Source organism: Glossina fuscipes, unplaced genomic scaffold (assembly GCF_014805625.2).
Source record: "Glossina fuscipes isolate IAEA_lab_2018 unplaced genomic scaffold, Yale_Gfus_2 28, whole genome shotgun sequence".
NCBI lineage: Eukaryota > Metazoa > Arthropoda > Insecta > Diptera > Glossinidae > Glossina > Glossina fuscipes.
In genome coordinates, this window is record NW_023998423.1 from 9158267 (window position 1) to 9171005 (window position 12739).

General features: G+C 35.1%; 1 protein-coding gene across 1 annotated transcript in view; it reads right to left on the reverse strand.

Annotated features, from left to right (window-relative positions):
- Window positions 1-462: 462 nt before the first annotated feature.
- Window positions 463-12739, reverse strand: part of LOC119636332 (spidroin-1-like) — a 41408-nt gene continuing 29131 nt past the window's right edge. The window contains exon 5 of the mRNA XM_038031634.1: window positions 463-749. Coding sequence (XP_037887562.1) covers window positions 537-749 — 213 coding nt within the window. The 3' untranslated portion in view covers window positions 463-536. The remainder of the gene's footprint in view (window positions 750-12739) is intronic.

A 12739-nucleotide genomic window follows, 5' to 3' on the forward strand; every position in this document is an offset into this window, starting at 1 on the left:
ATATATATATATATATATATATATATATATATATATATATATATATAGATGTATAGATGTATTTATAGAGAAATCATGTAATTATTTATTATTATTTATTATTAAATTAAAAAATTATTTCTCCTTTTACAAACACACACAGATTGTGACAATTTCATTAAAAAATTAATAATAAAAAAAAAAGAAAAAAAGAAATTCTGATATAAAAATTTATTTTAAACAATTCTGTTGCGCTTATTAAAAATATTGTGTTAAATTAACCATCGATTTAATTGAATTGAAAAATTAAATTGTAAAACCAAATGAACAAAACAAAAAAAGTGAAAAATCGTACAAAAGAGGAAGAGGAAGAGGAAGAGAAATACAATATACAAACATGACAAAATGTCAATTTGCAAATGAATTTTGAAAATAAAATCATAATAATAATTATAATAACGAAATTAAATAAAAGTTCTTTATACAGTTTATTGCATATATTAAAATTACTTCTAATGCGGCAAAATTTTTTGTGTTATTTTATTAGTGTTAGTGCTTTAATGTCCTGTTTCGAAAGTGACATCCGCATGAAATCCTGTATCATCGGCTTTATAAATGACATTTTGTACACGACCATCCGGTAATAAAATATGGTATTGACCTCGTGTCACGCCGTCGACATCACGATTTTGCTTGTGGCCAAAATCATTGCCGGTATTAAAATCACGTATACGATAACCAAATGCATAACGTGAGGCATATTGTTCCAACTGATTGTATACACAAGTCGATGATATGAAGTTTTTTTTTTTTTTGTTTTTTTGTTTTTTTTTGTTTTTCATACATTCATTTCACACATTACATAAAGAGAATTCAAAGAGAAAAAATATAAGAAAAATTATTTTAAAAATTTACTCATATCTATATATACGAGGTAAAGAAAAATTAAACAATTAAATTTAAAAGCAAAATCAGTTTTGATCCTTTAGATCGATTCACATTTAATACCTACCATCAGTTTGTTCATACGTAACACGCCACATGGGGGTAAGCAATATGTAACAGTAGAAATAATTTCACTTACACACAAGTTATCGCTTCAACTCAGCATGTCCACATTATTCGCATAGGTTGAGAAAAAACAAGTTAAAACCTTATAGTCAGGCAAAGCCGACAAATAAAACCGCCTAATAGCATTTCTCATCTATTTTCCTTGTAAAATCCAAGTCCTTATGAAATCTATCTATAAATTTTTACTTTTCATAAGAAATCTTGTACGAGAAAGCAATCGAAAAACAGACTTGTGAGGTCCAAATTGAGCATAGTAATTGTCGCAAGTTTGCGGGCCAACATTTATCTTATAATGCTAAATGCAAGGTATACCTTGTTGCCGTATGCAAGCTTATTTTCATTTTAAAGCATTTGTATGGAGAGGGATTGTTTCAAATTTTCCCCACTTATCGAAGCATCCCCTTTTCGCAGATTTTGGCTGAGAAATATTAAAAATGACTTCCTCAATACAGATCGTTATAGTTAGAATAGCTCTGCAAATGCAACACTGCATTTTCAAGAGCTCTTTGGCTTAGGCCGGAAGAAGCCAGCGGGTAGGAAATATTATCAAAGTGCCTTGAAAATAAGAATCTCTCTCTAGATGAAAGAGGAAAATATATATATGCACTTCAAGCGGATAGATGGACCGACATGCTTTAATCGAATGATCTGGCATAGTAAAAATAGAAATCGTTCAGAAAATATGCCTCAAGTTTTTCTCCTCGTTGTATACGTTCGCAAAAAGTTAGCATCCTTTACCGGAAATAGGGCAGAACATAAAGAGTAGTCGAAAAGGAACACTAGAAAAAGAACGGTAAGAACTTTTTAGCCAACTGAATGAAATTATGAGCACTTTTGGCTCTTTCTTCTGCAGTAATTGCACAGACTTGAAGGCTGTCCGTGTATGTCTACTTTGCATACAAATACATTGACAGGACATAAACTTGATTACTTATTACAAAAATTAGATTTACTTTTTTAGCGTATATGTGGCGCAGCGTCTATTCTTCGGATAAATATAATTTGCATGTGCCCCTTTTTTTGCACAAAGTTGTGCTTTAATGAATTTTTTCAGTGAATTCTAAAAACTCAAGGCATCTATTAAGCTAATATTGTAAAGAAAGCATCCTTAAAAGTATGCATGTGTGGCTCTTTATCAAAAGTCTTCAGGATAGGAAATTCTCGTGATAGCTTTCACTTAACTTGCAATATTTCTGCGTGTTCATCGTGCGTCTTACGGCGCAAACTTAAGTTTAAGTCAATTTAAAACCACTATGGTTTTAACTCTTGGGAATGCTTCATTCCGATGGTAAGTCCCGTATCTATGGTCCCCTTAAGGTTTTATAGGTTGGCTTGCATTTCGTTTCTTTGGAGACAATTGAACGGGGAGCATAATGGAAAGCTGCTTACAGATATATTTACACTTGTTCACTTACACTTTGTGCGAAGGGTGTACGACCGAATTTTTAATTTTTTAATTTTCTTGTTAGTGCTAAGAGATATATCGTTTTTCTAAATGAAAGAAGCCGCCCAGCCTTTTTTAAATACTTGGGCAAAACAATAGTGAATATTTTTATACATATTTTTAGTTATTTATCTTTATATAATAATCTAATTATTTAAAGATTTTTCCAAAATCTAACAAGCATTATCACTGTAATAATCTTTTCGTAAGAATAAAGTTGATGCAGATGGTTAGTAGGCATGTAACTCAGGAAACTCTGGAAATCATTCTATTCTTTTCAGTAAGGGAACAAAAATCTATGATATCTTTATGGTATAAGAGAATTGCTTTTATTCTTTATTTGCTAGGCGAAGCAGAACGTAACGCTATTCACTTTATGAAGTTTTCTTTCCATTTTACTTCTAGTCTCAAAACTCGCTTACAAGATTTTAAGTATCATTCCATAATGCCGCTCTCAATTAACTCCACCATTGTGAGTGCATGTGTGTGAGGTAAAAAATTTGACCAATTAAGAAAGATAAAACAAATTGAAGAACACTGGCGATAGCACTTCTGAAAAGACCAACTCCTTGGACTGCTTTATCGCAAGCAAGCATAGGAATGGCAAAGATAGGAAAAAATATATATTCCAGCTATCCTATGCGAAAGAATGAAGTATACCGCTACCATCAACATCAACTACATGAGAAAATATTCTGCATGCCTATAAGCTAATTGTTCCTATAGCTAATTATTGTTTTGTTAAACATATATATTAAAAGCAGTTTTATTGCAATCTTTTAAGATGAAAAAGTTGAAAAGCAATGTTCAATTTCAGTCAGGTCTTATCGTGCGGTCTATTAAATTTTAATTAAAACTTTTGTTTAATTTCGTTCTTCTCTAACCTTAATTTAAGTTTCTAACGTAAGATGATATTGAACACGCGTTTTCCAATATCTCTTTAAAACTTGCTTTTCCCATTTTCTATGCACGGAAAAACATCTTCTTCCCTGTGCTACGTTCAATCATCACGTAGATTGACATTTCGCAACTGTCACATTTCTGATGATGTGAAGTTTTTTTTTTTTTTTTTTTCGTTTCTTATTTTTGTTTTCATTACAAGTTCGTTTTTGTGGTTCTTGGTTGACTTTCTGTTCTATAGAAAATTTCTATTGTTAATTTTAGTGCATGGCAAGCAGAGCTGAAGAATTTTAAATATTAAGAGAGGGAGTGAAACAAGATGCAAGTCAACAAACTGATAATTCAATCATGTTGCCATAACAAACCTCTACAAAATTACGTGCTCAGATTTCGCAAAAATATAAAAGTTCCATCTGTCAGGCAGCAGCGAGGCAAGTCTTGCTACAGTTACAGAGCTAAGACAGCAATAGTGACAAATGTTTTCTCAACTGCATGTATTTCGATGGTTAAAATAGGCGAAGGATGGCAGCAGCAACAACAACAACAACAACAACAACAACAATAAAACTTGTGAAAAACAAATACTGTGAGTACTAGTACAGGATAACAGCAACAAAGTTTCTCTGATATATTTAAAAAATTTTGTATTCATTCATTCATAACACCGCATATGCACACAATCATTCACATCTCTATATATATAGTTTTTTAATACATAACTAACCTCTTGTAGAGATGACCATTAACTAAACAAGGGACGACGAAATTTTTCCACAATTTTTTTTTTTGAAAAAGAATGGGATTCATTTGCTGTAATTCATGTAGAAAATTATTGCATACATTTGAATTAATATTAAGCTGAATAACAATAATAACAACAACAACAACAGCGACAACAGCACTAATAATAATAATAATGATAATGGTAGCAATAGGAATAACAAGACAAGCTACAAATGTTATGCAGATGTTGTTTATAGAAAAAAGTTGTAAAATTATATAACAATTTAACTGTAATTTCCGTTATGAATGTGGAATGATGCCGACAGCCTGCTTGCTTACGTGTGCCTGCCTGCCTTGCCTGCCTGTGTTTATTTGCATAAAAAAGTGACCCTACAATTTTACGTCTGTATTATTTTGCATTTTGTTTAAATTTTGAAAATTTGCGGTTTTTATCAACAAATTTTTTATGCATGTGTGTGCGAATGAGTGCCAAGCCGGTTTCAAGTGCGGCTTTTGTGTAATATTTTTTTTTTCTGTTTTCTTGTTGGGAAATTCTCTTGTAGCAGAGTGGAAATTTTCAACTGGCAGAACATTAAAATCCAAAAGTTTTCTTTAATTTTTGCAAGAAAATTTAATTTGCTTTATATTATTAGTTTTTTTTATATGTGAACGTTTTAAAGACTATAAACTCTCCATCAAATTGTTGAACAGTTGTTTATAGTCTCTAAACGGTATCATTTAAAGTATTGGATTAGAACATACCGAAACATAACTCAGACATCTTTTATGAGTTTGTTTTCAATCAATTTAACGCTGCTTGTCTAGTTAAATGGTTGTTCATGGCCTATACTTGAGCTGCTATTCCGTTTACCAAGGAACCGCAGACTAATGTTAATTTGTTGTAATATGCCCTTAAACAAGCCTTTTTGAAAGCAAGTTTGAAGTTTTCTCAAATATGTTACAAATGTCTGGTTAGTTCAGGTAGAGGTGGATTTGAACCCAAGACCCGCCCAAGTAAGTATATATCGCATTATAGGATCTGGCAGCACTTTCCAGCTATTTATTTATATTATATTCTAGCGTTATTTTACCAAGCAAACTAATTATAGTGCAGGATGCGAATTCAATCCGATGTCTGTCTATGTATTTCTCTATTCAACCTATAGATCCCAAATTTTTCAGAAAATAGATTAATTTGGATCATTTTTACGCCCAGTCCCTATGCTTGCTTTGAAAAAGTCGCTGAGTAATAAATAGTATTGCGGCATATCAAATTGGATTAAGTGAAAAGTTTGGATGGAATAGAAGTCTTTGCCGTAGAACCTTTATGTGAGAACAAAGTTTCTTTGTTTTCCGTGTGCAAGCCAGTGACCAAGTGTAGGTCGTTCCTTGTTAACTCCAGTAGTTTGTGTGCTATACCGGAAGATTTCATGAATCTCTTTGCTTGCCTTGGTGGTGCACATTGCTTCCAATAGTAATCGGATTTTTTCCCCGTCTATTACGTTACTAGCCACAGAAAGCTTCAGGACCTATGGTCCTTGGGCCGCCCGGTTAGATAGACAGTCAGCTCTTTTGTTGTCCCCAACCCCCGAATAGCCAAACATCCATATTAGAAGCACATCTCTCTGTATGCCTAGCTCATTCATTGGTTGAAGGCACCCTAAGACAAGCCTGGTTATTATTATTTGACCTTTTAGAGTGGTTATGGTGGCTTGACTGTCGGAATAAATACAGATCAGATCTCTCCTGCATTGTTTTCTTAAGCATTCGGAGGCACACGCCGGCATTCCATAGGCTTCTGCAAGGAATATGGAGGGATAATATCCCATTGGTATGGCCTTTTGAAAATTCAGGCCGCAGACCACAACCTCAATTTTGCCTTTGTCCAATTTTGAACCGTCGTTGCTTCCATCCAAGCTTCTTTCCAAGCTGGTCCGTCCTGGGCTGATTTCGCCGCTATAGTCATATTCACCGGAAGGGATAGTGTTAGCTTTGCAAACCATTGCTCCGGTATCTTGGCGAAGTGTTCGCACATGAAACTTTCCAGTCTCTGCAGGTGGCCCCTAAAATTTCGCGCTTTTATTTTATCGATGTTCAACAATGTAACTGCGACCAGGCAAGCCTTTTTTCTGTAGGTATCGGGTTAATGCTCAGCAGCGCTTCTAGGACATTCAGGGCGCAGGATTTCATCGCCACAGTCATGCCAGTCCACGCGAGATCCTGGATTTTGTTTAATTTGGTCACTGCCGTTTTCTGCTACACTTTAGACCACCAGGCCAGAGCTGCGTAAGTTAGCATAAGGAGAATTATAGGTGTATAAATCCAGTAAACCATTTTTGGGCGTATACCTCATGTTTTACCTTATTGACGTTGACCGGCAAAGAGTGTTCTGCTCGACGATTCGATTAACCGTTTTAAGTGAGAGTTCCAGGTTAAACTTTTGTTAAAATTGATCTCCAGATACATCGCCCCATTTGAATAATCAAGAACAACGTCATGTAAACTGCTGTTTGTTTAGTGGTAATTTTCTCTTTCCCGAGAAAGGCGACAGGATGGTTTTTTTAGGGTTTATGTGTCAGTTGTTATCCTGACACAACTGCTTGGTTATGCTCAGACCGTTCTGTACTTGTTCAGTGATCTTTTATTCACGCCAGGCCGCTACGGAGATTGCTATATCGCCTGTATAACCAAGTATTTTGAATTTCGCACTGTTTAGTTTCATCAACAACTCATCTATAACTACGGTCCAGATTAGATGAGAGAGCATGTCCTCTTGAGGGCAGCCAGTATATAATTAAGTCAGCATATGATTTGTCTTTGAGGGCTCTTTCGATAGCTGTGTAAAACGTGCCCTGTATGTCAATGTTTCTGCATGTCAATGAAGGCAACGAGAGTCCTTTGCGATGATACCGTTCAGTATTGAATTGCCATTGTAGTGGATTTGCCGCTTTGACAGGCCCATTGGCACTTGCGTTGGGGCCTCACATCAAATAGACTCTCCTGATAAAGTCGGCTAAGAGTTTCTCCATTGCTCTAAGAAGAAAAGAACTCAAGAAAATGGGTCCATATGATCTTCGCAGGGTCTTATTTTTGCTCTCCGCTTTCGGTATAAAGACCACTTTGGCCATTTTTCAGCCTTGGGGTACATACTCCATTAGAACGCGCGCTTCGTAACGTCTAGTGAGTAGTGAGAAGAGAGCGTCTACGCCCTGTTGCAGTAGACGCGGGCTTATCCGTCTGGTCCCGGCGATATATAGGTCGAAAATTGACACGGCCCATTACATACGCTGAGCGCAAAGGATTTTATTGGCGAGACCGCAGTCCTTAGAACTCGACATTCTTTTTCTCCTCAAAACGTCTGGTTCCCACGTCTCGCCTCCCGCAGTCAAAGGATTTCAGAAAAGTGGGTGCTCGACGAGAAGCGACCGGTTTCCTACGTAATGCCCGCTTGGCCTGCTTCAACCGCGTCATGATGAGAACTTTCTTGTACTTAGCCCAATCACAAAACTTTCTAGTCCTGTTGAAAAGTTCTCTAGCCTGTGATCTGAATACAACTTTTTGGTCTTTTGAGGGCAGCTTACTTAGCAGCCCTCCTGTATCTTTGAACAGAGCGTTCGCGCTTCTAGTGCAAAGTCCCGCGTGCTGTTGGGGAGATGCGGACACATGTTCGCGTTTTCGGAAAGCAGAAAACAAAATAATTCCCACTTTATATATTGGGATCTTCGTAGATTTGGCGTGACAAAGCACCAGTCCCAACGTCGAATTGTATATGTTGGTGGTCCGGCAAAGTCATCTCGATGACGAGATGCCACCACGAGATTGAGCAACTTAGACTGGCGAGAGTAAAATCTAATATCTCCTCCGTAATTACGTTCCTAAATGTGGTTTCCTTACCTCGATTTACATTAACTCAAAGCAATTCTAAATAAATAGTTGCAATTTGAATAGATCTAGCGACTGCACGTAAACAGCACTTGCAGAGATACTTGTATGTATCGATCTAATCGATTCCTGCGAAACAAAATATATTTACAATATATAGGATTACTAGCATTTGGTAAATCCAATACGATGGCCATTTGGATGTGTTTGAAGACTTTAAAAAAAAAAGGCCGAAACAAGGAATTTGACACGAAATTTTTGTTAGCTTTTAAATTATGTTTTTTTTTTTTGTGAAAATTTTCTTAAGGGAATTTCTATATAAATTCTGAAGCATATATAATTCACTATTCTTCCACCGAAGCTATTCGATAGACTCTTAGCATAGCAAATCACATCACGTTCGGTATTAAAAAGTGTTTCACACTCAACTATTGCATATCAACACAAAAAGATGAACAGTTTTTTTTTTTCGCATTTTGTTTGTGGAAATACCAACACATAACGACTGGGATTGGAATGACTATGACATTTGCAACTAACTAATCAGACCAGATTTGCAAATGGAAAAGGAAAAATAAACAGAGAGAACAAGAGCATTGCATCGACATTTTTCCTGTCGCCGGAAAAAATTCGATTATTAAAAATTTTTTTTATATCTAATGCCTGATAATTTCTATTAAACACGTACTAGTAGTACGAAAAAAGTCGACTAAAGAAACTTAAAACAACAACAACAACAAAATTTTACCGCAATTTTGTGCACCGTAACAGTCTGGCAACTCTTCCCTGCTGCATATCAGTGTTTTTCAATAACTTTCAGGGATTTGTCAAATCCATGTATCAATAATAAAAGAAAAAATAACACACATTATTACGAATACTGCTACTACTACTACACTATCGCAACTGCTACTACTGCTTGGTACAACATTGCAGGAGAACATGTACTCGGGCACAATCGCAAACTAATAAACAAATCCCTTAACAACAATAATATGAACGCGACAGAATAGTGTAAAAAATGGCAAAAAAAACGAAACAATGAAACATATCTCTGCTGCGGGTAAAATTGTGAAATTGTAAAATTTCATTATATATGTTTTCGATACAATTCGCAATTGTTAACAAATCACTGTATGGCTAGTAACGCTTGCATTGAATGTGCATTGCGTGTATGCGAATGTGAGTGAGAATGACGTACTGTTGTAAAATAGAATATAAATAAACAAATAAATACATAGCAGAAATGCCTCTAAAGGAGAATCTGTATTAGCGTTCTTATTATGTGTATATGGGCGGAGGATATGTGGGAGCGTTTGTGTGAGTGCAAGTAGGTTTGCTATCGTATCAAACGCATACAAGCAATAAACAATTCGTACGATTTTGTGTGCATGACAGGAATTTAATTTTATAACAAATAATAAAATTTGCATACAACAACTCCCTGCTCTACGCTTTAGAGAGCAATAGTGGAGCGTAATAATATATGTGTTAAACGTGTTCCCGATCAGAGATTAAAAATACTTTGCACAGAATCAGTATAAAATTTTCTCTGCTGCTTGAATTTCTATAGATATCGTATAAATCGGGTGGAACGATGAGTTTATTAACAATCTATATGCGATTATCCCGATATAATTCTAAAGTCAAAATTCGAATATAAAAAAAAAAAAATTAGATATTGACCTAACCGCGCGATGTTCATTTTAACCCAACATACTGTATTCTCTGGTGGAAATGCCAACCAACAATACGTAGGGAAAATGTTCGTCAGGAAGATTTACAGTTACTTTTGGACGAGAAACCTTCATATTGAGAACTAATGCCAAGCAATCGCCAAGTTGGAGTAGTGTTAAGTTAAAACGCCATACACGGTGTTTAAATGCCTTGCTTCATTTCGCTTAATGCAATTCTTGACCTATTTCGTCACCAAAATCTAGATCTTTCTCTCTCACATCAAAAGGTTACATTTCAGAAGAATTCCTTTATAAGAAGTGTTCCGAATAGTAAACCTATGTAATCTGAATTTAGCACAGTAAATTTATTTACCCAATCGTTAATTTGCGGATTAACTTTTATCGTAGAGCACTAAAAATCAAATCTAGCCGTCGTATAAAGGATTATTCTCTGTAAGAATACTTTGCCGGGGGTTCGGAAATTATTAGCAAACACGCCGAAATGCTACTTTTTTACCTTGCTTTATAAATGGGCTGGGGGTGGGGGTGATCATAAAAAAGACCTGATGTGCATGATTTTCGATAGTGTACCTCCTTGCCACTGAACAGATCATCAAAATATCTCGAGGAGAACTTGGATAGGCATTGAACAGATAGACATGCTTAAATACAATCAGGAATTGATTCGAATACGATTATTATAATTAAAGATGGATCTGTCTATAGTCCCCATGTTTTCGCACAAATTTAACATACCATAGCTTCAACATACACTATACCGCTATCAAACCCGATGCAGAGGATTTAAAACTTTTAATGTTTTATATAACAATGTCGAAAGAGCTAAATTTAAAGCACCCTTGAAGCACTTCAACGTATCAAACAAAGTGTTCTCGATGAAACTGATGAAGCACTGTTGAAAATGTGCAAATATCTCGTAGAAATGCAACCAAAAGAGGATGCATTCGTAACGTTGCAGAGCAGAGTTTTTTTCCTTCCGCATATAACAAACAAAATTTGATTAAGTACTGACCTGCTTTAAAACATTTTGTTTCTATCCTTTTTAAGTTTATATAAACGTCGGCTAGTAATCATCGTCTGCGGACACTTTGACATTCAAGAGAGCGGAAGAGGTCAGGAAGGCTTATTTTCTCCAAAAATTTTCTATTTGATGCAAACTAAGATAAATATGTGTACGGTCACCAAATAAATTGCTATGTGTCATAAAGCGAACATAAGTGTTTACGTCTACATATGATGCTACAGTTAACAGAGTTGCATTCACCTTAGAGCGGTTTTGCCATATCCAGTGAAACAAAGAGTTTTCTATTAACTACGAGCAGAGGAATAAAGCATTGGAGACAATTTTCGCGCAATGCTATTGAATGGCCCTCTGGAATGCATCTCTTACTAACCTTTAAACAAAACTTCGGAACAATATATGGAATTTCGAATTTTCTTCGATGCTTGGATGTTTCTTTAAAAGTTGCACTCGCTTTTAAAGTCTAGTGATGAGTTGCAGTTAGCGGCTTGAAACCGTAGATACACCCTTTCTCTCTCTCTCTCTCTCTAATTGCATATCATTGCCTTTCACGGTGTTTATAATAAATAATCTTTTTCTTGTCATAACAGCTTTCCTTTTCCTTCATCAATTGAAATGGGATACGTTTCTGAATACAGTTTTTTCTGCTATATGCGGTTTTATTAATTTATCATCGATCGAGATGATGTGCCTTAGAAATATGTCAAAAACGTGCCGTTAACAAAAGTGTAATATGCTATGTAAGTTTAAGGATCTTGCTAAGTTATACCAGGATTGCTTTTGCAAAAAAGTGTTTATGGCATTCTGAGTAGAGGATCTGAGAGAGGAATTATCTTTTTCGTATCGCTTCTCTTATCAAGAGTTTTCAAAAAAAATTTTTTGGGATCATTCCGAGTTTCAGGTCAGATTTATAGATATATTTTCATTTGACGACAGGAAAAATGACGGACTTTCTGTATGAAATGAACTTTCGCAAACCGGCTTAAATCTGTCCCGTTTAGAATGTTTAATGCTTTCAACTCCTCGTGCTTCTTACACCGTCTCCTAAGTCAAGCTAAATTTATCATTATATTATTTAAAGTCACAAAATGTTCTTTTTTTTCTTTCAAACATCAAATGTGGCGTATGGCGATTACCTAAATTCCCAAAACGGATCAGAATTTATCATATTTCACCTTTCTGGGAAGTTCCCCGAATTCCTATTCCGAAGATTTTTTTATGTTTGCATGTAGAAGGCTATAATAACTCAAGTATATTTGTTACTCTGTATCAATAGTGAAGCATCTGCGTTTTCGAAAACAATTGCGGTTTGTTTTGAAATAACTATTTCGCGTTTATCTGCGAAATTTTCTATAATATGAAAACAAAGTTGCCCAGATTAAAAAAATAATTTTATGTATATTTTTACTTACTACTTAATGACAGAGAAGAAAGAAAATTATAAAAACTACCCATTTTACATACTCCAAGATAATGTTTTACTGAGACCTTCTTTGCAAAATAATTACAAAGTTAGTGGCAGGTAGAATAAAAAGAAAAAGAAAAGGGATCAAAAGATTAATTCTTGGAAAAAAGTTTTGCATATTTACATATTGGCCCGTCACAGATCTTCCGCCAAGTATTCCATTTTGTTTTTTTCGTTTTTTTTTTTATAGTTCGAGGCGATAAATGGAACGACGACTATTTTCTCGATTTAATTTCTTAAAATATCTATGTATGTTGTAGAACATCAAGAAAATAAAAAATACAATAAAACAAGTAAAAACACAATAGTAGGTCACGGTCCACCAATAAATATCCCACAACTACCCTACATTAACCCCCGATTATTCCTATGACCACTTGTCAAAATATATCGACATATGGACAGTGACCGAGAAAGTGGTTTGATTCTGTGAAGATATTTCAGGAACCTTGGTATCACAGATTACACGGTATAGACCAAATTACGAACAAATGATCGTTTTTTTTCAAAATTGTTTCAGTTCCCAATTATGGTGGACATGTATTTGGGCAAACCGC